Raw genomic sequence first — 23,065 nt, forward strand, 5'->3', positions numbered from 1 at the left:
TTATTAAATCCAGCTCCGACAGACAGACCTGCACCAGCAGTGTAGCTGCGGCAGCGTGAGCAGCCAGCCCGAGGACGTACCTGCAGTTTCAGACTGGATCATGCTTGGGGCTGGTAGGCTGTCATGCAGTTCGTGCGGCTGCGGCTGCAGCTACGCTGCTGTTTTTAGCATGCTAACTCGATCACAGCTAGCGCAAGAATGTCTATCCAGGTGGCAAATTACACTTCCAGTATAGACATACCCTTATTCTCTATGAAGAAAGCTGTGCTGATAAAGTGACTGCAGTATTTGTTTCATCCTTGGTAGGTATATTTCAGTTTCCCTGGGAGAGACCTGTAGATCAAATAAGAAAGGGACAGCATACCTCTCTGTTGTTTGTTTCAGGCTGTTAATGTCCTGCAGCCATGCAATTGTGTGATTTTCAGATGCTATGCTCCAATTCAGCATGATACTTACACATGCCTAACACTAGGAATGAGAGTACTCCCCCTGTAGGCAGTGTTGCTCCCAGGATATTAGCAAGACAAGGTGGGTGAAGTAATAGCTTCTATTGGACCAGCTTCTGTTGGTGAGAGAGACAAACTTACATAGAACTCTTTTTCAGGTACTTGCACTGACTTGCATGGGACTGTTCGTGTGCTTACAATTAGTTATGTGCTTCAGTACCTTGCTGAGTTGAAGCCCTAGGGAAGAACTACCCGTAATGGCAGTCATTTTCACAAGGCCACCACCTTAAGTCTTGGAGCTGAAAATCTCCCCCAGCAGATGTCAGGGGTATTTGATTCAGTGCATTCGGAGAGTTAATCTGCTCTTGGTTACACCTGTACAAGGACACTGGCTTCAATATATTTGATTAAAGGTCCCTGTTGATCATAACACCCATTATCCTAGATAGCCTGAAGAGAGAGGTGGGTGAGGGGGTGTTTGTCTCCTGATCAATTCCCAGGGAGCAGCTGGGATGCATTACATATGGTGGGTTAGGTGTTAACAATTTGCCCTTCCTTCCATGATGACTTCATTCTTGTGGGTGGGCCAGATCCTGACATCTGGGCAACAAACAGAGGCCAGTGCTGACAGAAGAACTCATGCTATGACTAAAGACCTTCCCTGGATCATCTGCAGCTGTAGAAGGAAAGAGATGGATAGGGAGTGGGGCAGAGAAAAGTGGGGAAAGAGATGCAGGCTAAGGAATTGAAGGACGGAGGCTGGAGAAAAAGGAGACAGATGTGGGGGATAAGAGGAAAAAATAGATGACAGACAATAAGGGCTTGGGCCTGAGTCTCCACTCTAACCAAGGTATGCCATATAGAGTTAAGGAGCAGGGGAGCAAAAGTGACCATGCCACCTATAGCTTATATTCTTTGTGCATCCAGGGGCCTGTCTATCTGTCTTCTCTTCTAAATTAGAGGAGACTCAAGGCTGTTCATATTTACACTCAGCTGCAGTGGTGGCCTAGGGACTACTCAGCAGCTGAAAATAGCTAGAGGACAGCATATTCCAGCCACATTACGTCCTACCCCCAGCACACCCCCTTCGCTAGAGAGGAGTGGGGTAGGCTGGCTCTGTTTTCCAGGGAACCCCTTTAAACTTGGTTACTCACCTGTGGGGAAAACTGTTGCCTTTATGCCCCTTATATGGCATAAAGGGACTGAATTGTACCAGAGAACTAGCTCCCTAAATGGAATAAAAAAAAGAAAGTGTGTGTGTGTGTGTGAGGGTGACCCAAGAAAAGACCCAACTGTAAGGTTAATGGCCATGTGCCTATACTTCAGCACTGCACTTTATGGCTATTGCCCTGGCAGGAAAGGGTCAGGTACCTGTTTGGGCCGGTGGCTTGGGCCAATGTCAGCCTTTGGGAGGGAAGCTACCCGCGTTTTTCTGCCTGATGTGAATACTGTTTGAAATGTTGGCAAAGGTGGCTGCAGTTAATAAGTCAGGTGACCTCTGTTGGGCGTGGTAGAAGCATAGTTGAGGGGATAGATAAAGTTTGTGTGTTTCACCTGGGCCAGGGGTTATGTGCAATTTAAATTCCAAAAGGACACCCTCTCTTCCTTCTCAAGACCTTCCTCCCCCCCTGCCACAAATGGGGCACTCAGAAGAGACAGAGGTAGGTCTTGTGAATGAGTTAATCCCCTGGATGGGGGTGGGGGCAAGGCCTGGGACTGCATGAACATAGAGACACCCATCCAGGAAAGGGAGGTTTATGCAAGGCAAGTTTGGAGTTGGTGGTGGGGTAGCAGCCAAGGGGAAAACTTGCTGACTAGGTGATCATTACTGCAGATAAATTAAAAAAACAACAACAGGGCTTTGATAGTGGACACTGGTCCCCTACATGCATGAGCACCCACATAGTCTCAATGACCAAAATAGTTTGAATCCTCTATGAGTGTCTTGCTGCAATAGCAGAGAAGTGAATGCTATGATAGTTGGACGCCCTGCTGGGCAAAAGGAGAACATGAAAGAGATCTGGCTGGTTCAGCATTGGAAGAGTGAGCCACATCCAACACATAGGCACAGAGCAGAGAACAGTTTTCTCCTCAACCCAAAGCACCAATGCCTGCAACACCCAGCTCTGGAGGTGTGTAAACTGCAGCTTCCAGAATCCTCTAGCACTCATCACTCCCTGCAGCAGCAATGGTGGCATAGATAACACTGCAGATCTTGCTTCAGGGAGAGTGGGCTATGCAAAACTACAGCTCCCAGGATTCTTTGGTGACCAATCGCAGAGACGAGGTAATGTGGTAATATTAACAGGGTTTACATATTATTTCAAAGTAATCTACAGCTATCAACTGAACAGCAGCGACCAGAGAGAGGCCCCCAGGCAAACCCATTATCCTGGCACCCCTGGAATTTGGGGAGTGTTCAGAATGAGGAGCTGGGTTTTGTCCCTTGTGCCCATCGTTAGTAATAACAGACATGCCATTGATACAGAATCGTTCTTCCCCAAAGATCCCATAGCTGCCCACTTTGAGCACCCGTGAAATGCAGCCACCTCTGGGGTGGAGAGCACCAGATAAACTACAGATCCCAGAATCCTCCAGTGCCCAACACCTGCAGTGGCGTCTCCAGCCTGGGAGGGACGGAGCGGGAGAGGGAGAGATGAGGATGGAAGGAGGAGGGGAGGAAACGCAGGCTCCAGAGAGGGTTTCGTTGACCTGGGAGAGCCACCCGCCGCAGCCCGCAAACAGCAGCCGGGCCAAGTGGGTCCGGCTGAACGTCGGGGGCACGGTTTTCCTCACCACCAGGCAGACCTTGTGCCGGGAGCAGAAATCGTTCCTCTGCCGCTTGTGCCAGGGGGAGGAGCTGCAGTCAGACCGGGTAAGCGGCGAGCTGGCGCCTGCTGGCCGCCCCGACCCGCACTGGGGAGGGGGGTGGCGGTGGCTGCGGCTGCGGCGCGCCCAGCGGGGCAGCGCGGAGCCCTGAGCGGGGTGGGATCAGAGCACAGCGCAGGCCGGGCTGGGAGGAGCTAGCCCCGGCGGGGGAAGGCGGGGTCCTAGTGCAGGGTCCAGAGGGAGCGGGACGGACGGCGCGGCGCGCGCGCAGGGGTGATGGGAACGAGACCCCGTCCCTCTCCCCCCCGGGGGACTCACTCCCTGCGTGCCAGCCAGCGCCTCTTCGGGGGGTGGGCCCGTCCCCTCTGTGGAACGGGAGGAGTCTCTGGCTTAATAGTGGGGACCAAACAGGCCCGCCAGCCCGGGGCTGTGTGGCACACAGAGCACCCGTCTCCTCTGCCTCCCCGCGCCAGCGGGCTGGGACGCTTTGCACCAGCCCCGCAAGAGGCGCCCTCCTTTCTCCCTCTGTCACATGCCCAGCTCCGTGGGTGGGACTCAGGCCTGATAAGGACACTTGGCTTTACCATGTAGAGCCACAATAAGTAGCCTCCCGTCAGAGACACAAGGTGGGGGAGGTATGTTTTTTTTTATTGCACCAGACAAGCTTCCGAGCTTACACAGAGCGCTTCTTCCAGTCTCCTCCTCCCAGTGCAGGCTGAAGAGGTTGGAGCCCTGCTGAGACCAGAGTCCACATCACGTCTTTTTATTCCGGGATCTCCCTGCTAGCCTTATAGAATCATATTATATATAGGAAAGGCTTGCGGGGTCTGCACCTCAGGGATGAAATACCAAGACCTCGGGCCCCAGCAGGATCCGTTCAGCCCTTTGCTCTTTCAAGGGAGATAAATTGAGAGTATTGTGCAGTTTGCGCTGCATGTGTATTTAGGTTCTGCCTGAATGTTAGAAGTCCCAGGGTACTTTAAATTAGAGATGTTTCAGAGTAGCAGCCGTGTTAGTCTGTATTCGCAAAAAGAACAGGAGGACTTGTGGCACCTTAGAGACTAACCAATTTATTTGAGCATAAGCTTTCGTGAACTACAGCTCACTTCATTGGATGCATTCAGTGGAAAATACAGTAGGGAGATTTATATACATAGAGAACATGAAACAAATTAGAGAATGGATTTAACCCATTGTACTTTCCAACACGCCTCTTCTCGCTACTGTTTTGCAGTGTGATGTGTATCAGCTGGCTGCAGCCTTCCACCCCAGAGGTGGCTGCTTTTCTGTAGTATTATATGCATGTCGTTTGGGAAGTGCTTTGGGATCCTAAAGTTAGCTCTTATATGCTACTTTTAATATTTAGCTCTCAGATCACTTTACAAAGGTGAGTAGGTATCATTAGTAGACCAGATCAGGGATTTTTTGATAAAATGGTTTTTCCTTGGAAAATGCTGATTCATCAAAACCAAGCTGTTCCTGGGAAAGGGTCCTTTTTTTGAATTTCCTGTTTTTCAGGGAAAAAAACATTTTGAAATTGTTGAAATGTCCCATTTTGACATTTTCAAAATGGAAAATTCTGGGTTTGGGATTAAAATTATGTTTTGGTTTGAAATTTTAAGTTATTTTAAGATTAAAAATGTTAAACAAATGACACAGTCAAAGTTGAACTGAAATGTTTTGATCTCTCTGGTTTGAATGTTTTTCTTTTTGAATTTTCCATTCACAATTTTTTTTGTTGAGATTTTGACTTTTCATCCCAATTTGGGGTGGAAAAAATTATTGAAATCTCAAAAATTCTCACAAGACTGGAAAACTGTTTCCTGACCAGCACTAATCATTATCCCCATTTTTCACAGGGAAAACAAGGCACAGAAAAATTAAATGAATTCCCTAAAATCAGCAGCCAAAAGGACCCAGGTTTCCTCACCCTCAGTCCTGTGCCCTGTCCACTGGACCAAAGGAGCTATAGAAATGTAAACCAGGATTACTACAGTTATTATTTTATTGTAGTCCATTGTCTAGAGAAGTTAGGGGCAGTGGCAAGTTTCCCCCCTGGGTTCTTCCCATCATGGCTTGTCTCTATATTGTTAGGATGAGACTGGTGCATACCTAATAGACCGGGACCCCACATATTTTGGACCTATCCTGAATTTCCTCCGTCATGGCAAGCTGGTACTGAATAAAGACATGGCTGAGGAGGGTGAGTGTTGAAACCCAGAAAACTCCCTCTTAACACCCAATCCCTCTCTTAAAGGTGGGTTACAGTAGGTGCTGTTAACCCCAGTCTCCTGACCATATCCAATTCTGCTGTCTAAAAAATTCCCCCCAGTGGCGGGCCCCCTCCCCTGTGCTAGGATTTTTGAGACAGCTATCTTTGGAGCCCACATCCCGGGGAATTCTTTGTGTCCCATTTGCCATACAATAAAATGAATGAGAGTTGGGAGAAAAAGCTTGCTGGAATTTCCCCTTATTCCTAGTGGTGGTATGATATTATGGTAGGGTGAACTCATGCTGATTCAACCCTGTGCACACTGATTTCCTCACCCTAGCTCCACTACTTGGAGCATGAAGCTTTTGTCACTGGGGCTGGGAAAGGAGTGGCTAGGCCATGGTAGTGGTGCCCAGTAGGATCTCTGATGAATGAACAAGTAAGAAATGGATGGCCTTCCCTGGTGTTAACCCCACAGGGTTTGAGCCCTAAGTGACTGAGAATGCTTTACTGTATTATTGATTTCCTCCCCAGCATGCCATTTCTCCCAGTGTATGTGAGAGAGGGACTAATGGGGTGGGAGAATGAGAAGCTCTGAGGGAATCTCAGAGTATGTCTATACTATGGAGACTATGCCAGCATGACAATGCTGTCAGAGTTTTTCTGTCATTGCAGGAACACTGTCTCCCCAGACAAAGTTAGCTATGTTGATGGAAATCCACTTCTGTTGACAGAGCTACGTCTACACTAGGTGTTTTGTCAGCATAGCTATGTCGGTCAGCGGTGTGGTTTTTTCATACCCCTGACTGACGTAGCAATGCCAGGAAACTTTTCAGTGTACCGTAGGCCTACGTGGGATGGTTAGGGGCAAATAAATCTCACCTGCTTGCCCTGTCTATGTACTGATCTCAAGAGAGAACCTGTGTAGTCACTGAATGCTGGTTCCTAGGCATCATTCTCCCTTGTGGACCCATAAGGTGCCCCGCACCCTCCCTGTTAACAAACATGATCATGTTTGTCTCAGGGGAGCGGACAGATGCAGCTACTGTAGGTTAATGAAGTGAAACACACATCTTTGTTTACCTGCTTTGGGGTAAAGTGCTATTCAGAGATCAGCAACAGGCCCACGATGGGGACCAGAAGACTAGGCTCAGTACCTACAGCAATAACCAGGATTCACTCCCAAGTGGATAGCACTCAGTAACTGAGGGGTCTGGGTTTAATCCCTGCTGAACAGAGCCTACAGGACAGTAACCAGCAGGGCAAGAATGAGCCCTTAAGTAGCTAGGGGCCTAAATTCACTCTAGTTCATAGACACTCTGGGTCAGTAATCAGGGTGCCTGAGTTCAGTGCCCAATAGGTAGAGCCCTGAACCCTCCCTGGGAAAATAACCCGCAAGCCTGGGATCAGGTATTAGTGGGTAGTGTCCTCTTCCTGGAATAACAGCCAGGGTAGGGATATGGGTGCACTTCCCAGTAGGGTGAATCCTGGGAACATTAACCAGAGAAGGGTTAATGTCTCCACTTGTAGAGCCCTGACATCGTAACCATGTTAAACACCCCTGCGCCTCCCCTTGATACAGTAATAAAGGGGGCCTGAATTCAATCCCCAGGTGTAAGAGCTTCCATGCAGCAGAGAACTGTTAATGTGGGATGTTGTGGTGTCCCTTCTCCCCAGGGGAGAGAGTTCTCGGTACAGGCATGTGAATTCCTGAAGCAACCAGATGGGGCTTTCTCTTCAGGAAGCTCCGAGTACTGGGAAATGGGACTAAGAAGGACAAATACTTATTCCCATGTCTTTTGCGCTCTGTGTGTCTAGGGGTTCTAGAAGAAGCTGAATTCTATAACATCGGCCCTTTAATCAGAATAATCAAGGACAGACTAGAGGAGAAGAACTACACCATAACACAGGTCTGAGGGGAATGGAGAGGGGCGGGGGGGATGGAAAGCTAGAAGAGAGGTCAAATAGGGGAGGGACAGTGGGAAAGTGCCGTGGAAAAATAACCCACTGGTGGGTGACTGTTACTGATCCCACTCTGTGCCTATCTGCAGAGGATATGAGTTGTTACAGCCCCCAGCCACAGAGCTTTAGCTCAAGCTGTAGCAGCCAATGCTTTTAGTTCTGGAGGTTCTTGGTTCAATTCCTGGTGTGTCAGCCCAGCTGGCCTGGTCACATAAATGGGAGTTGTTTGCTGGCACATAAATACACAGGGATGATTCCACTGATATATGCTGTGTCATGAAATCTTCCACCAGCAGGAAACCTTCATTGTAGTTAAAATAAAATGGAAGTCCCAGAGGTGGCACTGGATGCTGTGCTTGTCTGATCTGGAAGGGTGCTATATCCTGAACCTCCAGACAGGGCATTAGTTGCAGGGGCTATTTCAGTGTGGGAAGGGGATGGTTTGTGGAAGATACATTGTCTGTGTGCTCTTGCAACTCCAGAAAGAAGCCAGCCTGTTCCTTTTAGTGCACTATCACTGTGGGAGGCAGGGATATCGGTGGGGAGTCACTGAGGCATTAATGCTGTGGGAGGTGGAGGGGATGTCTGTGGTGGGGAAAATCACTAAGGCATGACTCCTCCATCTTTGGCTGTGATTACCTCTTTCAAATCGCTCTTTAATACCCATTTCTTCCAGTAATAATAAGAGTTAAAATTGTTTATTATTTGCAATACTGTAACACCTAGACTCTCACACTGAAATTAGAGCCCTATTGTGCCAGGCACTGTACAAACACAGAGACAGCCCCTGCCCCCAAAGAGCCTGCAGTCTAAGTAGGCAAGACAAAGGGTGGGAGAAAAACAGGCTTATTACCCCCATTTTGCAGATTGGAAACAAACACAGAGAGATTGTGTGTTTTTCCCCCCCAAGGTCACTCAGGAATCCTGCAGCAGAGCTACTACTTCGCTTCACCAGTAATCTCTCCATGGTCTCTTTCCCTGTGCAGTGATCCCATGTCTGAACTTGCATTCCTTTTTGTCCTATCTGCCTTAGTTTGTAAACTCCCTGAAGTAGAGACTGCTTTGCTCTGTGCCTCCACACTCGAGCACAGTGAGCATTTATGGCACTATATCAGAGGTTCTCAAACTTTTGTACTGGTCACTCCTTTCACACAGCAAGCCTCTGAGTGCGACCTCCCCTTGTAAATTAAAAACACTTTTTAAATATATTTAACACCCTTATAAATTCTGGAGGCAAAGCCGGGTTTGGGCCAGAGACTGACAGCTCACGACCCCCAACCTAATAACCTCCCGACCCCCAGTTTGAGAACCTCGGCATTATATCAGTGGCTTTCATTAACAATGATAACAAATGCAAACTTCCTGTAAGAATGAGTGTGGCCTATGCTGGGTGCTGGACCCTTCCCCTCCTCACGGTAGATCCTTTTAATCCATGTGCTCTCCTGCTGCACCTGAGGTGTGATCCTGCAGAAACCTTTGTCTTCTCATACCACCCCTTTAAGGGCAGGGCAATATGAAGTTGGGTTGCGGGTGTACCTTTTTGTAGGGCCCTTATTTTTATAATCCCAGCCAGAGGTGTATCAGCTTTGTCACAGAATAACATTCAGAATCTTTTGAGGGTATGAAGCCACTTGGCTCAATTTCCTGCCAGAACATCTGCCCCCAAGGGAGAGTTCCTCAGCAAAGTGCCTCACTTTCCTCACAGGTGCCTCCGAAGCATGTGTACCGGGTGCTGCAGTGCCAAGAAGAAGAGCTCACTCAGATGGTTTCCACTATGTCAGATGGATGGCGCTTTGAGCAGGTAGAGCAGGATGTGTGGGCTAGAAGAGGAGCTGTGTGCTAGAGGAGAGACAGGGAACATGCTCTAACACCAAGGCACCAGAATACACCACTTCCTCTGTGGTATTGTTTACTCACCAGGTACAGTGCCAGTAGAGCCAGTGGTGAGCTGGAGCTGGTTTGCTGGAACCGGTTGTTAAAGTTAGAAGCCCTTTTAGAACCGGTTCTCGCACGAGGGACAACCGGTTCTCCCATGAGGGACAACCGGTTCTAAAAGGGCTTCTAAATTTAACAACTGGCCAAAAGTGGCGCCTTAGGCACCGACTCCGTGGGTGCTCTGGGGCTGGAGCACCCACGGGGAAAATTTGGTGGGTGCAGAGCACCCCCGGCAGCTCCCCACTCCGGCCCCAGCTCACCTCCGCTCCGCTTCTACCCCTGAGTTACGCTCTGCCCCCACTCTGCTTCTCCCCCCCCCCCAAATCGTTCTCGGTTCTGAGGGCAGTCCGGGGACAGGGGAGGGGGGTGGATGGGGCAGGGATCCCGGGGGGGGGGGGCGGGCATGGGCCACAACCCCCTCGTGGGGTGAGGAGGGAACTGGTTGTTAAGATTTTGGCAGCTCATCACTAAGTAGATCTCATTTCTCTGCCACCTCTTCTCTGGGGAGCCTGAAGGAAACTGAGTGAGGTTACAGTTCTTTGTGTTACAGCAGCTCCACCCGCAGGTCTCTGTGTCACAGCCTCTGTTTAGTCCTCAGTTCCCTCTCGTTTCTTGATGGGAGTAGCACATAAGTATCTGACTCCATGCTCCCTAAGGGCGTTGTCCATATCCCTGTTCCCAGTGAGAAGTGGACATGTAGCGAAGTGTGCGTGAGATCTTTGACTTTGTTCCTTTTGTGATTTCCAGCTGGTGAATATCGGGTCATCCTATAACTATGGGAATGAGGACCAGACAGAGTTCCTGTGCGTGGTCTCCAAAGAGCTGTACAACTCACCCAATGGCCTGAGCTCTGAGCCTAGCCACAAAGCCAAGGTGAGACCAACCTGCACTTCACCGTCCATGTTAATGGCTTATCTTCATCACCATAAGAGCCTCTTCTCTGTTTCCTCCCTCCCCCTCAGCGGTGAGCTAACCAGGTGGTGAAATGTCATGGCCTGTCCCTTTGTTCAGAGTCATGAAGTGCTACCTCCTAATGAACAGGACCTTGTGTGTGTGGCAAATCACTATAACAAGGTACCTCTGTCCTTCTTGTGCCTCCCCAGTCTGCCTCCTCATCTCCTACCCACGCTGAGTGTGTCACTATCATCAGACCCATCAGTGTGTGAATACCCAGAATGGTTTGCAGTGGGTACCTTTGTTTGCTGACTAGAGCACCGTATCCTCTTTCTGGAGAGCGAGGAACGCTTTCTCCACTGAGTTGTGGTGTGTGGAAATGGGAGGCACCCTCCTCACCTTCAGGCCAGAGAGGGAGGTGAGAAACTCCCTTGGGGCACGCTTTCTTGGTAGACATGGGCACACTTTCTTGGTAGACACAGAACATGGGAAGGACCAAAATCCATCAGTCCCTGACAACCCTCTGCATTTCTATGTGGGGAGACGTACCTGCCTGATTCCCATGGGCAATCCCTGCTCAGGGTTCCAGAGAGAGCCTGAATTTCTCTGAACCCTAAAGGTCTTCAGGCCGTTCCTCCCTATATCCAAATCTGGCCGCTGCTTTGAGCCCTTGCGCATGAACAAGAATCACCATGGCAGGTCTTGCAAGTGTCTCCGATCTTTCTTCCCTTTGTACTGCACGCTGGGCCGCAGAGCACAGAGGAGGATCCAGAGGAGGAAGAGCAGGAGCAGGAGGAGGAGGAGGAGGCAGAGGCAGAGGAGAAAGGTGCATCAAATCCCTGAGGAAAATGATAATAATAAAAACCCAACCATAAAGCCGTCCGTTCCCGTCTGGTGAGAGTCCACACAGCTAGTGTTAGGGAAGCAGTAGGGAAGGGGCTGAGGGAACCACTCCAGGGAGCAGGGGATGCAGTGGGGCTGAGGTCACAGTGGTACAGGTGGGAGATCTATTACACATGGCTGCTACTTTATATTTAACTTTTTATTTTTTTTATTTTTATTTGCAGCAAATTAGTCTACTCGGGATTCTGCTAATTCTTTCTCCTGTCCAGATTCCCTCTCCTGCTCCCTTCCCGCCCATGGGGTTCTTGTCACCTCTCTCCTACTTCCTCCCTTCCACACAGTTCTTTCCCCAAGAATCCCTCCCTCCACTCCCCTCTTCCCTCACTCTCTCTCCTCGTGTACCTGGTTTCCTGCCTCCCCTCTCACCTTCCACTTCTGGGGTCCTGTGTGCTCCCTGCTCAGGATCCTGTCTCCTCCTGCTCCTCACTCTTCCTCCTCTGCAGGTGTGTTACCTGTCTGCACTCTCAGATATGACTCTGAGCTCTGCATGAGTGACTCTCATCTCCTCCCCTCTTATGGATCTGGCCCTGGTTTGTAGGTCTTTGGTGGGGGCAGGGAGTGGTTGATTCTTTCCTTACTCTGTGCTTTTCTGATTCTCTTTGTGTGTGTCTTACTTTTTAAGCAGGCCTTACAGTTCTGGACTAGAGGCTCTGGTAGCAGAAGGAGGAGCAAAGCTGTGAGACATTGAGAGGGATGGGAACAAGGGCAAGGAAGATAGATGGGGAGCTGGGGAGAATGCTGTATTTCTGCCTGGCATATGTGAACACAGGACTTTTCCCCAGAAGCTGCTGTTTAATCCTCCTCTTGATAGATGAAAGAATATTTTGCATGAGGATTTCCATATATTTCCCTGCCTGTAAAAGCAACCTTTGCCCGGTGGGCGTTTCCCAGCAGATTCTGACAGGGTAAACGTTCTGGGGATGAAAATAGAAACTAGGCAGCTCTGTGTGAAGTGTGCCCCAATTTTTGGCAGAGAGAGAGAGAACTTGGGCTCACTGCCCTAGTTGTGTGGTGAAGGGGGTGAGGAGGCCTGAGAAAGGGGCCTTGCTTCTATCTTTTTAGGGTGTTTACAGGATTTGTGCTAAATTGGGGGTTCCTGAACCCCTCTTCCCACACCCCTTAGATTAGGGGGAGTCATTGGTTCTCTGGTATTTGCCAGGCTCTCTCCATCCCTCTGTTTAGGGGTCTCTCTGCCCTTAGCTGTGGGGCCTGAGAATTATACTGAGTCAGTATATTTTACTCACATGGATTTTCCTTCCTCTCTCTTTCTCTCCCTCCCTCCTTTTTCATGTCTCTTTCTTTTCTGTTCTCTCATCTCCTGTCACTTTGCTTTTCCTCTTCCTCTCGATTTGTGTTGCTCTCCCTCTCTCCTCCATGCTCGATTTCTCTCTGCCTTTGGTTTTGTTCTTTGTCTCTCTCTCGTTTTCTAGTTGTTACAAGCCAGAGGCCTCAGGATGTGATACCAACGATCAACTCCAGCCTTTTAATTTCCATTTAAAATCTTTATTTTTGTACTGTAGTTTATGGCAGCCCTCTGGGGGAAAGCGTCGCAGCGACTCCACTCCTCACCCTCAACTTGTTGCCTTTGTTTTTAAAGGTTTCAGAGTAACAGCCGTGTTAGTCTGTATTCGCAAAAAGAAAAGGAGTACTTATGGCACCTTAGAGACTAACCAGTTTATTTGAGCATAAGCTTTCGTGAGCTACATCCGATGAAGTGAGCTATAGCTCACGAAAGCTTATGCTCAAATAAATTGGTTAGTCTCTAAGGTGCCACAAGTACTCCTTTTCTTTTTGTTTTTAAAGTTCTGTTTTGGAATATCGTTTCTGAAGCTCACGCTCGCATCCCCCCTGAGAAAGGCAGATACCCCCGCCTGTGTGTCTGACTTGCTGCAGGGGATGTAATCCACACCCTGCAATCTCCCCAGGCCCACAGGATTCCCCTTCCTTAGGGTCACAGTCAGTGCTTAATTTGTGCCAGGGCTGAGCCCCGGCATCTCTAGGCTTGGCAGTTCATAGCCCCGGCACCTCTGGACTTGCCGCATCAGTTTTGAAAGTAAATCATTGCTTGAGCCCCGGCACCTCTTTCACTATAAATTAAGCACTGGTCACAGTGACCCCTGCTGGGGAGGACAGAACTCAGCAGCTACACGCTTCCTTCCTACCCCGACCTGCTGACTAGATTCAGGCCTGTGTGTCTGATTCACTGTCAGAGCCACTGTTGGGGAAGGCAGTTGAGCTGTGCTTGTCACCAGGGGGCAAATGGGGAATCCCTGCCTCTCTCCGGATAGCCTCAGTGCTTAGCACAAGGAGTAAAGGGGCAGCCTTGATCCTTTGCTGGGTAATACACACACAGAGGCCCTGCAGGGAGAGGTTTAATTTCAATGGGGGTGAAAGAGGCAGGAATACGGCATGGCATACCTGGCTTCTGATGTAGCTTCTGACTGTTCTAGGAAGGAGATGCCTGCCAGGGCTTCTGGGCATGGGGTGTTTCTGCGGTGTCTGAGGATGCTGTGTTATAACTCCTGAATAAATGTCACTGTCCATTACTGGCTGTCTCCTCTCCTTTTTGCCAGAGCACTTTGGTGCTTGTGGGAAGGACCCGAGAGCTTGGGTTGAGGCCTCAGATTAACTGACATTAGAACGCATCCACTCAGGGCCAGTCTTCCTTCCCCACCCCTTTGTTCAGGAACGGCAGGTGCGGCAGGATGTGCATGTGAGTGGAGTCTCTGTACCCAGCACTCTGTTGGCCAGGAGACTTATGGTCCCAGTGGAATGATGCTGGGCTAAGGAAGCCGTTTCCATTGCTCACGCGGCCCAGGATAAAATTCATAAACACGCATGATACAAAAGTTACTTGCTGGGTGTAGCTCAGCCTGGAGGCTTGGCCCTGGCCTGGGCTCCTGGTCACCTACTCTGACCCTAATGTACCTAAGTACTGATATTTATTGCATACACATTGTCTTCCATTCTCAGGGGTGGAAGGGGATGTTCTCCTGGTTCCTGGCTAAAGTGACAGAGACATTCCCACAGTCCCAGGGAGCCTGGCTGGGCCTCCCTTTTCTGCCTGTAGTTCCCCAAGTGTGTATAGCAGGGCTGATGGGGGAACTTCTTTCTGTTGCAGTTCACACCACAGTGATGGGCACTGTATAAGCACCCACACAGATTACAGCTGGTTCATGCTGTCCCCAGGCTGTAGCTGAGAGGGAGGTGTTGGTCTCTTTTTGAGGTTCTCTAATCTGGTCTCATCAAGTTGCTTCGTATGGAATTCTAGGCTGGCAGACACATTCTCAACCCAGAGAGAGTTAAACAGAGAGAAAATTGCAGAGCAAAAAAATAATTATTTTTATTCCCAATTCCAGACATTGGCCCATAATATTTCTTTATAAATACATAGCCATCACCATCTAAAATACTTTGATTGCTGCCTTCTCCCCTCACTTGCTAACAACAGAGAATGGAAGTGAAGGAAGATCTTTTGTGTTAAAGGTATTAAATGAATTCAAGAGAGCGGGTAGGAGGTTGCACAGATGTTATGTACTCAGTGGCCAAGAATTCTGCCTGGAGGGAGTCCAATTGCAGCATAAAATGATGGTGAAATTACAGCACCAAGGCAGTGACATGTACTCGGGAAAAGTGATGGATCATGTCTTGGAGGCTGTAATAGACAAATAATTGCCCTGTTGAACCTAACTACACCCTCTAGCTAAAGAAAGAAGCAATTATAGAGATGGGAGAGGAGGAGGTGTGGGGGGAGGAGAAGAATGAATGGCAGGGAAGGAGAAAGAGACGGTTTGATATCACAGTTACTGGAATCTCGTTTCTATCTACATCAGTCAGATTTTCTTGCAGCAAATGTTCCAGTGTTGGGACTGGGGATGAATCATGTAGTTCATGTAAAGTTAGTCTCCCCCATGCTCCTGTCCAGAAAGCATCTGCTCAGGGCCCCCATCTTTCCGTCCTCCCTCCCCTTAATGCACCAGAGACCTTTGTGTGCCTGGCCTTAATACAAGACTGGGCATTTCTTGGAGAGGGTGGAGGGGCTTCCCACTTGTCCTCACATACCCCCCAGGGGAAGATTTACTTTCACCCCATCCCAAAACATAATCTCTGTCTTTCTTAACACTCTGGAGACAAGTGATCAATGTCAGGAACAGGTAACAGAGCAGCCTGTGCCTAGGGGGGAAGGCACAGGGGGACATCCCTCAGCTCATTGTCTGTTTCATCCAGCCTAGCACCCTGGTGATCCTGGTGTAGACCCCGTAAGTATCTGGACGTGCGCAACCCAGCCCCCAGCTCACCAGGCCAGCCAGGAACCACCTGCCACTGGGCTCCTTGCAGACAAGGGGACCTCCGGAATCACCCTAGAGGCAGAAGGAAACAAAGAACCATCAGAACACTAAAGTGATGGGGGTGGAGCATGATGAAGAACTAGCATGTACTTTGAGAATACATTTCCTCTACTTCCTCTCATCTTCAGGCTGCAATTCAACCCCTCCATCCCATTGCCCAAGGCCTCAGCAGCACCCCCAATGGAGCTAAGTATCTCAGGCAGATGAGTGTAGGACAGAATCAGAAACCCAAGACTTCTAAGAAAAGGTATTGGACACTAGCACATCCTCGGCCATGTGTCCCCTTCCCCAATAAGTCTCTTGCTTATTCTTCTAGTCAGTGGAAGGGCCTCAGGAGGAAACAGGCTGGAGCAAGTCTAGGGAGGGCTTTGCCAATTGTAAATTTGAACTGGATCCTAAAATTAATGGAGTGCCAGTGGAATTCCCTGGGGATGAAGGGTAATGTAGGAGCAGGCAGAGAGCAGCAGCACCAATCAGCACATGCTGGGGTGGGGTGAGTTATGGGAACAGTCTTCAGGCAGATGACGGGGAAGTTGCTTGGAGTAGGAAAGCAGAGGAGTGGCTGAAGAGGACGGCCTGAAAAGGGAAAATCCAAGCTATATTGTCACCAGCATTCCTGACTGTGGGGAGGACCCACAGGAGGAAGTGGATAATCTTCCCTGTGGAGCTGTGTGTGGCTCCACCAAGGTTCCAGCACTATGTGGAGCTCATGGGAGACTGGATATAATCCTAAGAAACTGAAAAGTTTCTGCGTTTGCACCGGAGGATAAGCATGAGCAGGATGTGACCTGCAGTTGGGGCAAGAAGGTCTTTCTTCTAACCTCTTGGAATCAATATACACCTTATTCAAAGCTATAGCGCATGTTCAGGGAAAAAAGACCCCTCCCCAGCCCTCATCCATTGCTGGGTGATCCCCCTTTAGGGTGGAAGTGTCCCACAGCTCCTCTGTCACCTGGCAGGCATCCTTCTTGCCCTTGCGGTAGCCGGCACAAAGCATTCTGGGAGAGATCTGGTAGTGATAGGCCACACTGCAGATGTCCTGCTGGATCAGCTGCACATCCACCTTCTGCAGGATGTTACTCAATTGCCCTAGATATGGAACAAGAACAGCAGGTCAGTAACAGCAGAGCTCCCTGCCTCTTCCTGTTATCCCTAGACCACAGCCACATCTCACCTCTCTCTCTCTCCAGTTCATGGAAAGAGCTGCCACTTGGATCACCATCTTGTCCTCCACTTGCATCACATCTTCCCCCCTCCCCTAATCCTTATCTTAGCTTCTCACCTTTTACTTCTCACTTCACCCACAAGGCTCTACACAACTGGTCCCTATTCAGCATTACCCTGCAGCTCTTTGCACCAGCAGGGCATGAGGGGAGTAGAGCTGTTGGGTTGCCCTCAAAGTTATATAAGTATGATAGAATTATAATTATGTAGTAGTAGAAATAAAGATAGACAAAAGACTATATAGGTATTGTAAAAAGGTATGAACATCAGTTCCATGCTGTTGAATTTTGGCTAAGATCAAGTGTAGTATGTGTTCTTATCAGTTTAATATCTGATATGTCCTCTATCTGAGGACTATATATTAAATGGATTTTTGGAACAGGGAGATGGAATAGGAGCCTTGAACTCTGTACCATTTTTTATTTCAACATTATCTTAATAAAATTATTAAATCTGTTCTTATCAATTTCACTCTGTAACAAATGCAAGGCCAAAGTACTAATTATTTCAGGCCGGTACAGGACAAAGGGTCTGTTCTGGAAAGTGATAAGAACTTTGAGGAAACAATGTTGTTCTTTAAAACAACACCCTGATGCTCTTCCCCTACGGGGGCCCCTTGTCATGCCTATGTAAATCTTGGTATCCAAAGAGGGAAAAATAGATAGTGGGATAAAACTTGTTAAATGAATCAAGAGTCATAGATTGTGTTGTTAAGTAAAAGAATGAATGATGAGTGCATAGAATTGAGAGCCTGAAGCAGGGAAATAATTGGTTAGTAAATGGTGCCAGCCTAATCCTAAAAATTTCAACCTTGATATCGATGGGCCGAAGAATATGCAAAGTGGGGATAACCGGATGACCCCCGGAGGGCGAACCGGAATCCACCCAAAACGCATCAAGGAAGAACGAGAAGATAACACCTAGCCATCATGAAGCCGTCATGGATGTACCACCTGCTGATTGAGCTGATTGATGGTCATCTCAATTGTAAATTCAGCATGATGAAGCAACTTCCATAGACTTGTATTGAACCAGAGACCTATAAAAATTGGGTCCAGGGACTGTGTTCTTTGAGTCTGGTTCTACGACCACCCTCCAGGAGCATCGGATGCGCATCTGACAATGACTCGGCTCCACTCTCATGTCCAGGCCACCTGGCCAGTGACTTGGCACGAGCAACATCTAGGCTGGTGACTATAACAACCTTTATGTAGAACCTGTGTGTGAATGTCTGTGTGTGTGAATGGATCTATATAGAAATTGCATATAGGAATATTTTGTTGTATTTACAATAAACGTGGCAATTTGCCTTGTCCCTCTTACAAGATCCTGTTGGTATCATTTTTATTAGTGTAACAGAGCTGTCTGGAGGATGACAATTCCATTTTGTAGCAACTTGTTGCGCTTTCAGAACTTGTTTTCGTCCCACAGTGGATTGAAAACATGGCCTTCTGAACTTCCCCATGAAAACAGAATTGTGTTGAACTGTCCGGTTTTGGATCCAAACCAGAACTTTTCAATTCAGGAAGTAGCGTGGGTATGTGGCCTGTTGGTTAGGGCACTGGCTAGGGAGCTGGGAGACTCAGGTTCAAGTCCCTGTCCTGTCTGATTCAGAGCAGAGGTTTTCATCCCAGATCTCTCTGAATAAAGCAGAATCTTTCTGATGAAAACTTCATCCAAACTGCTAAGTCTCCATGACTGTCCCAACCAGCTCTATGAGGGGAACAGGAGGCCAGGGCCGGTGCAAGGATGTTTCGTGCCCTAGGCGAAACTTCCACCTTGCTCCTGCTATCCCCCTCCCCTGTTACTTGCTGCAGGCATCCCCCCCACCCCCCGACCCAAGCTCACCTCCGCTCCACCACCTCCTCGGAGTGCACTTTTGGCCGCCCCCAACCACTTGGCGGCTTAGGCAGCTGCCTAGTTTGCCTAGTGGTTGCACCAGCCCTGCAGGAGGCACATGGGCAATACTGTATGAGTGCAGCAGGCTGTAGTGACCCTCTCACCAGGGGCACAAGTTAGGACAACCCTCAGGGGCTGCACTGGCTCCTGCAGCTGCTGATCGGAGGAAGTTCAAGCTGCAGCCCCTCCATCTGTCTGATGGTGCCTTATCCCTGCACAAGTGCAGGGCTATATGTGGGCCCAATGTTGTCCCTGCAGCCAGCTCTGCTCTTCTCAGGCCTCTCTCGTTATTGCGCTCTGGCTCCTTTTCTTGACCTCAGCTCCACACCTTCTCTCGTGCCATCCCTTGTGTTCCAAGTCTGGAACATCTCTAGCCTTTTTGTCTGCCAAGAGAGCTCCTGCTCCTCCTTGCCCACTCCTTTCACAAAGCTGTCCAGCATTGATCTTCATGACAATATTGCCTTGGGAATTCTTTCCCCGTGTTTCATACTTACCTGTCTGAATTAAACACTAAGCTCATTGGCAGGGCACTGCAACTGAAACCTGATATAACTGGGTTCAACACTCCCAAAGGAGTTGTACCAGTCTACAACAGGTTAGAATTTGGACACTTTTCATCAGTCAGAGAATTATAGCTATTATATGGACGGAACCTGTCACTGTAGGTCATTTAGCCCAGTTCCCTGCCGGGGTAGGATTCTTCCTTACTATACTTTTACTAGTGCTTTGTCCAGTGTAGTTTTAAATGACCTAGGTTGAGGAGGGGTGTTACATTTTCCAAAGTGACACCTGATTTTGTGTGCCTCCATATTTGGGATGCTCAACGTCTTGAAGGGGCCTGATTTTCAGAGGGCAGGAGCTCAGCTCTTTCTGACAGTCAGAGGCACCAGCCACTTTTGGCTTCTACTGCTTCCCTTGGGAGACTATGTTGTTGTGTGTGTAATACACCATGCACACATATAGCTCCCCGTAAAGAATTATAGCTACAAAAATCCTTCATGCTCCCTTCACTTGCTGACAAAGACCCTTCTCTAGGTCTTTGGACCCAACGCCTCCAGCTGAGAGCCGTCCCAGAGCAGTGCACCTTCCCATCCCAGTCCTCCCAGGATGATCCATACTGTCATGAGTTTGTCCTAGGTCCTGCAAGCCCAGACAGTTAAAATCTCTCATCTTTTGGGGGACTCGTGCTAGTCTGTCTTCATGCTGTGATGTTACATCCATATGTGATAATTCTGCATGATGCAATATGATGATCCACTAGGGAGAGCTGGAGGGCACCATTAGGGTAGATTGCAGTTGCAGTAGGTAAAGGGGGAAAGGGCACTGGCATATCAAAGCTTTCCATTATCTTTCACGGAGCTTGGAACTGCAACATTCTCTGACTTTTGTTTGAGGGACCCTGCGTCAGATTCTTGCCAAGACCATTATCCCATACTGAAGCAACCAAACCCTGAGGTGAGCCTCCTAGCATCACAACAGAATTTATTTATTTGGGAGGAGATTTTCAAAGGCAGAAAGAGTAATTAGCCCAACTTTTCATGGGAGCTGGGTGTCTAACTGCCTTTGAAAAATCCCCCCCCCCCCGCCCCCGTAAACCCTGGAGGAAAGGAGGATCCTAACAAGAGCAGCAAACATCCTGTATGTACCTCCTTCCTTGAGAGCCCCCCATCCAGTGATCCAGCAACGGAGGCCAGGTTCAAAGAGGTGGGAGTGGGAGGGCAAGCAGATGGGCTGAATGAAGGACGAGTTGATAACTGGGTGGTCAAGCTGGAGCAGGGCCACATCGTAGTCGTGGCTGTCCTCCTCATAATACGGGTGCAAGAGGAGGCGGCTCACCTTGAAGGACACCTCATTCTGGCTGCTGACATTCTGAAAGTACTTGCCCAGGTAGACAGTCCAGATGGATGGGGAAGCCAATCTACTGGGGGCAAGGGGAGAAAAAGGGTGTCGGTGTTAGAGAGACAGGTGGGGCGTGCAGCACAAATAAGGTGAGTGAGAAATTGGGGGAAATGAAGGAGAGTGAGGGAAGTGAGGAGAAGCCTGGAAAATCAGAGAGACAACGGACCGGCAAAGGAAAGGAAGGGAGCATGGGGAAAGTGACAGCTCTGTGAAAAGGTCAGAGAGGGAGGGATGTAAAGGAGGGGAAAGACATATCTGAGAGCTGGTCTACACTGAAAACGTAGGTCGACCTAGCTACGTCGCTCAGCAGTGTGAAAAATTCACACCCCTGAGAGACGTAGGTAAGCCAACCTAAGCCCCAGTGTAGACAGCGCTAACTCAATGGAAGAATTCTTCCACCAACCTAACTAGGATTTACTGCAGTGATGGAAGAACCCCTTCTGTCACTGTAGTGTCTACACTCCAGTGGTGCAGACATATCCTTCGGTTGAGCAAGGGTACATTACAAGGAGGAACAGCCCGAAATGGGAGCATAGATTAAATAGCACATACCTCCTACTGGGAAAAGCCAAGAGAGGTGGGGATTGGAGGTGGAGCAGTGGAGATGTTTAGATAGATTAGCTAGCATGCCTAAGGGGATGGGAGAGGGGAGAGCACGTTCCAAGTGGGAGGGTGAAGGGCAGAGAAGAAAACACAGTGGAGAAGACCGGTGGGAAAAAACTGTAAGAGGCCTATTGTTTGGACACACCGTCCCTTCCACCTCTGTGCCTTCTCCCACGCTGCCCCTAATGCATGGGAAATACTCCCTGACAAACTCTCCAAACAGCTGCCACCTTCAGGGCCGGCTCAAGGCACCAGCATTCCAAGCAGGTGCTTGGGGCAGTAGTTAGAAAGGGGCGGCAGTGTTTCCACGGTGGCGGCAATTCGGCGGCAGCTCCTCTGTCCCGCCGGCCGCAGCAGCAATTCGGCGGCAGCTTCTCCCTTTTGGCATCTGCGGCGGCAGTTTTTTTCTCCGCTTGGGGCGACAAAACCTGTAGAGCCGGCCCTGGCCACCTTATCCTCCATCAAATCCCTCCTTAAGGTTCATCTCTGCCATGATGCCTCTGAACCCCAGCCTGCTGGTCCTAGCTGGGCGCATGCCCAACTGTGACTATTCCTCTTCCCCTTTTCTTCCTCCCTACCTCTAACCCCAGGACAAAATAATAATAGTAATAAAAACAAGCCCCACCCTACAAAATACATAACTAGCAAAGCGGTGCTAGTGTTCCACCAGATTCATCTGCTGGGCTGTTGTAGCCATTTCCTCTACCCTTTGTCTGTGTGTGTCTCCGGATGGTAAGCGCCTCTGGGCAGGAATTTTCTCTCTTCGGTGCTTGCCCAAGTTCCCAGCAAAATGGGGCTCTGATTCTAATTAAGGCCTTTGGGTACTACCATATATAATTATTTACTACGAGTCACCTCTAGAGGGCTGTGACATGAGTGACAGCAAAGCTTGAGGCCCACTTTAAATGAGAAAAAAGAAAAGGAGGACTTGTGGCACCTTAGAGACTAACCAATTTATTTGAGCATAAGCTTTCGTGAGCTACAGCTCACTTCATCGGATGCATGTAGCTCACGAAAGCTTATGCTCAAATAAATTGGTTAGTCTCTAAGGTGCCACAAGCACTCCTTTTCTTTTTGCGAACACAGACTAACACGGCTGCTACTCTGAAACCTTTAAATGAGAAGATTCCCAGGGGGTTGCAAGTCATCACTGGCCTAACACCTATCGGGTGAGGGGCCAATGTGCTGGTAGCTTGAGCTCCACCAATGCTCTCACCACATAAAGCTAGGCTGGGCTTCCCCCTGTGAGTCCCCATTTACTCTTTTCTCACATGAAGGAGAAAAGTCCAATTGTGTATGTTTTTAGGGTTCATGACCATTGTGGAACCAGAGCCAAGCACAGAGCGGATGGGAACTATGCAAGCTTCCCTCCCCTCTATGCCTTCCCAGAGCACCTCAGCACCTCCCTGCTACCACAGTCTTGCCCTCATACACACACATCTCCAGCAGGGCTTCCCAGGCCTGACCTCCTTGCTCCAGCTCTGAGCCACTACCGTCAATGGTTCCGAAGTGAGTGGCCATTCTGTGACGTGGTTCCAAGTTGGTTTAGGCTGAGACCCAACCGGCTTTGATGTGAAAGCAGTCTGAACTCGGTCTCCTCCACAGCACTCTTCCCTCACCATTTACCTGTCATCCTGGAAGCAGTGAGCAGCCGAGACCACCCACCGATCGGCAATCAGCGTTCCACCACAAATATGGCTCCCGCGGACCTGAAGGCTAGCCTGCCATGGCCACTCCCCTTCTACAGAATTGGCGCCACCCACAATCCGGTTCAGAGGGGCCTGCCATCCACAGTCTAAGGAGAGGAAGACATAGGAAGACAAGGGGCAAATGTACATCATGTCTGCCCTTCCCCTTTGCTTTACTGACTTTCCAGTCTGCCATTTACACCATTTATACCCTTGGCCATT

At 49.2% G+C, this 23,065-nt stretch overlaps 2 protein-coding genes and 1 pseudogene across 7 annotated transcripts in view; 2 read left to right on the forward strand and 1 right to left on the reverse strand.

The window, feature by feature from the left end:
• Positions 1-3,083: 3,083 nt before the first annotated feature.
• Positions 3,084-22,961, forward strand: KCTD17 (potassium channel tetramerization domain containing 17). 5 transcript variants are annotated; one of them, XM_074941527.1, is made up of 7 exons: positions 3,084-3,321; positions 5,370-5,478; positions 7,306-7,397; positions 9,155-9,250; positions 10,132-10,257; positions 11,032-11,104; positions 12,612-12,845. In XM_074941527.1, exons 1-7 carry the CDS (start codon positions 3,103-3,105, stop codon positions 12,677-12,679), a joined length of 783 nt encoding a protein of 260 aa, XP_074797628.1. In that variant the 5' UTR covers positions 3,084-3,102; the 3' UTR covers positions 12,680-12,845. The 5 variants fall into 5 exon arrangements, with proteins under 5 accessions (XP_074797628.1, XP_074797631.1, XP_074797629.1 ...); XM_074941530.1 differs by lacking the exons at positions 11,032-11,104; positions 12,612-12,845 and adding an exon at positions 22,761-22,961; XM_074941528.1 differs by lacking the exons at positions 11,032-11,104; positions 12,612-12,845 and adding an exon at positions 17,586-17,765.
• The window catches only part of TMPRSS6 (transmembrane serine protease 6), a 35,389-nt gene continuing 26,927 nt past the window's right edge, over positions 14,604-23,065 (reverse strand). The window contains exons 15-18 of one of the 2 annotated variants that reach the window (XM_074941526.1): positions 22,782-22,950; positions 20,300-20,571; positions 16,483-16,619; positions 14,604-15,542 (exon numbers count right to left, since the gene is read on the reverse strand). In XM_074941526.1, the coding sequence (XP_074797627.1) occupies positions 15,384-15,542; positions 16,483-16,619; positions 20,300-20,571; positions 22,782-22,950 (737 nt within the window). In that variant the 3' untranslated portion in view covers positions 14,604-15,383. Of the gene's footprint in view, positions 15,543-16,482; positions 16,620-20,299; positions 20,575-22,781; positions 22,951-23,065 lie in introns of both variants that reach the window. The other variant, XM_074941525.1, reaches the window with a different exon arrangement.
• On the forward strand, positions 17,020-17,188 carry LOC141981122 (U2 spliceosomal RNA; annotated as a pseudogene).

Source organism: Natator depressus, chromosome 1 (assembly GCF_965152275.1).
Source record: "Natator depressus isolate rNatDep1 chromosome 1, rNatDep2.hap1, whole genome shotgun sequence".
NCBI lineage: Eukaryota > Metazoa > Chordata > Testudines > Cheloniidae > Natator > Natator depressus.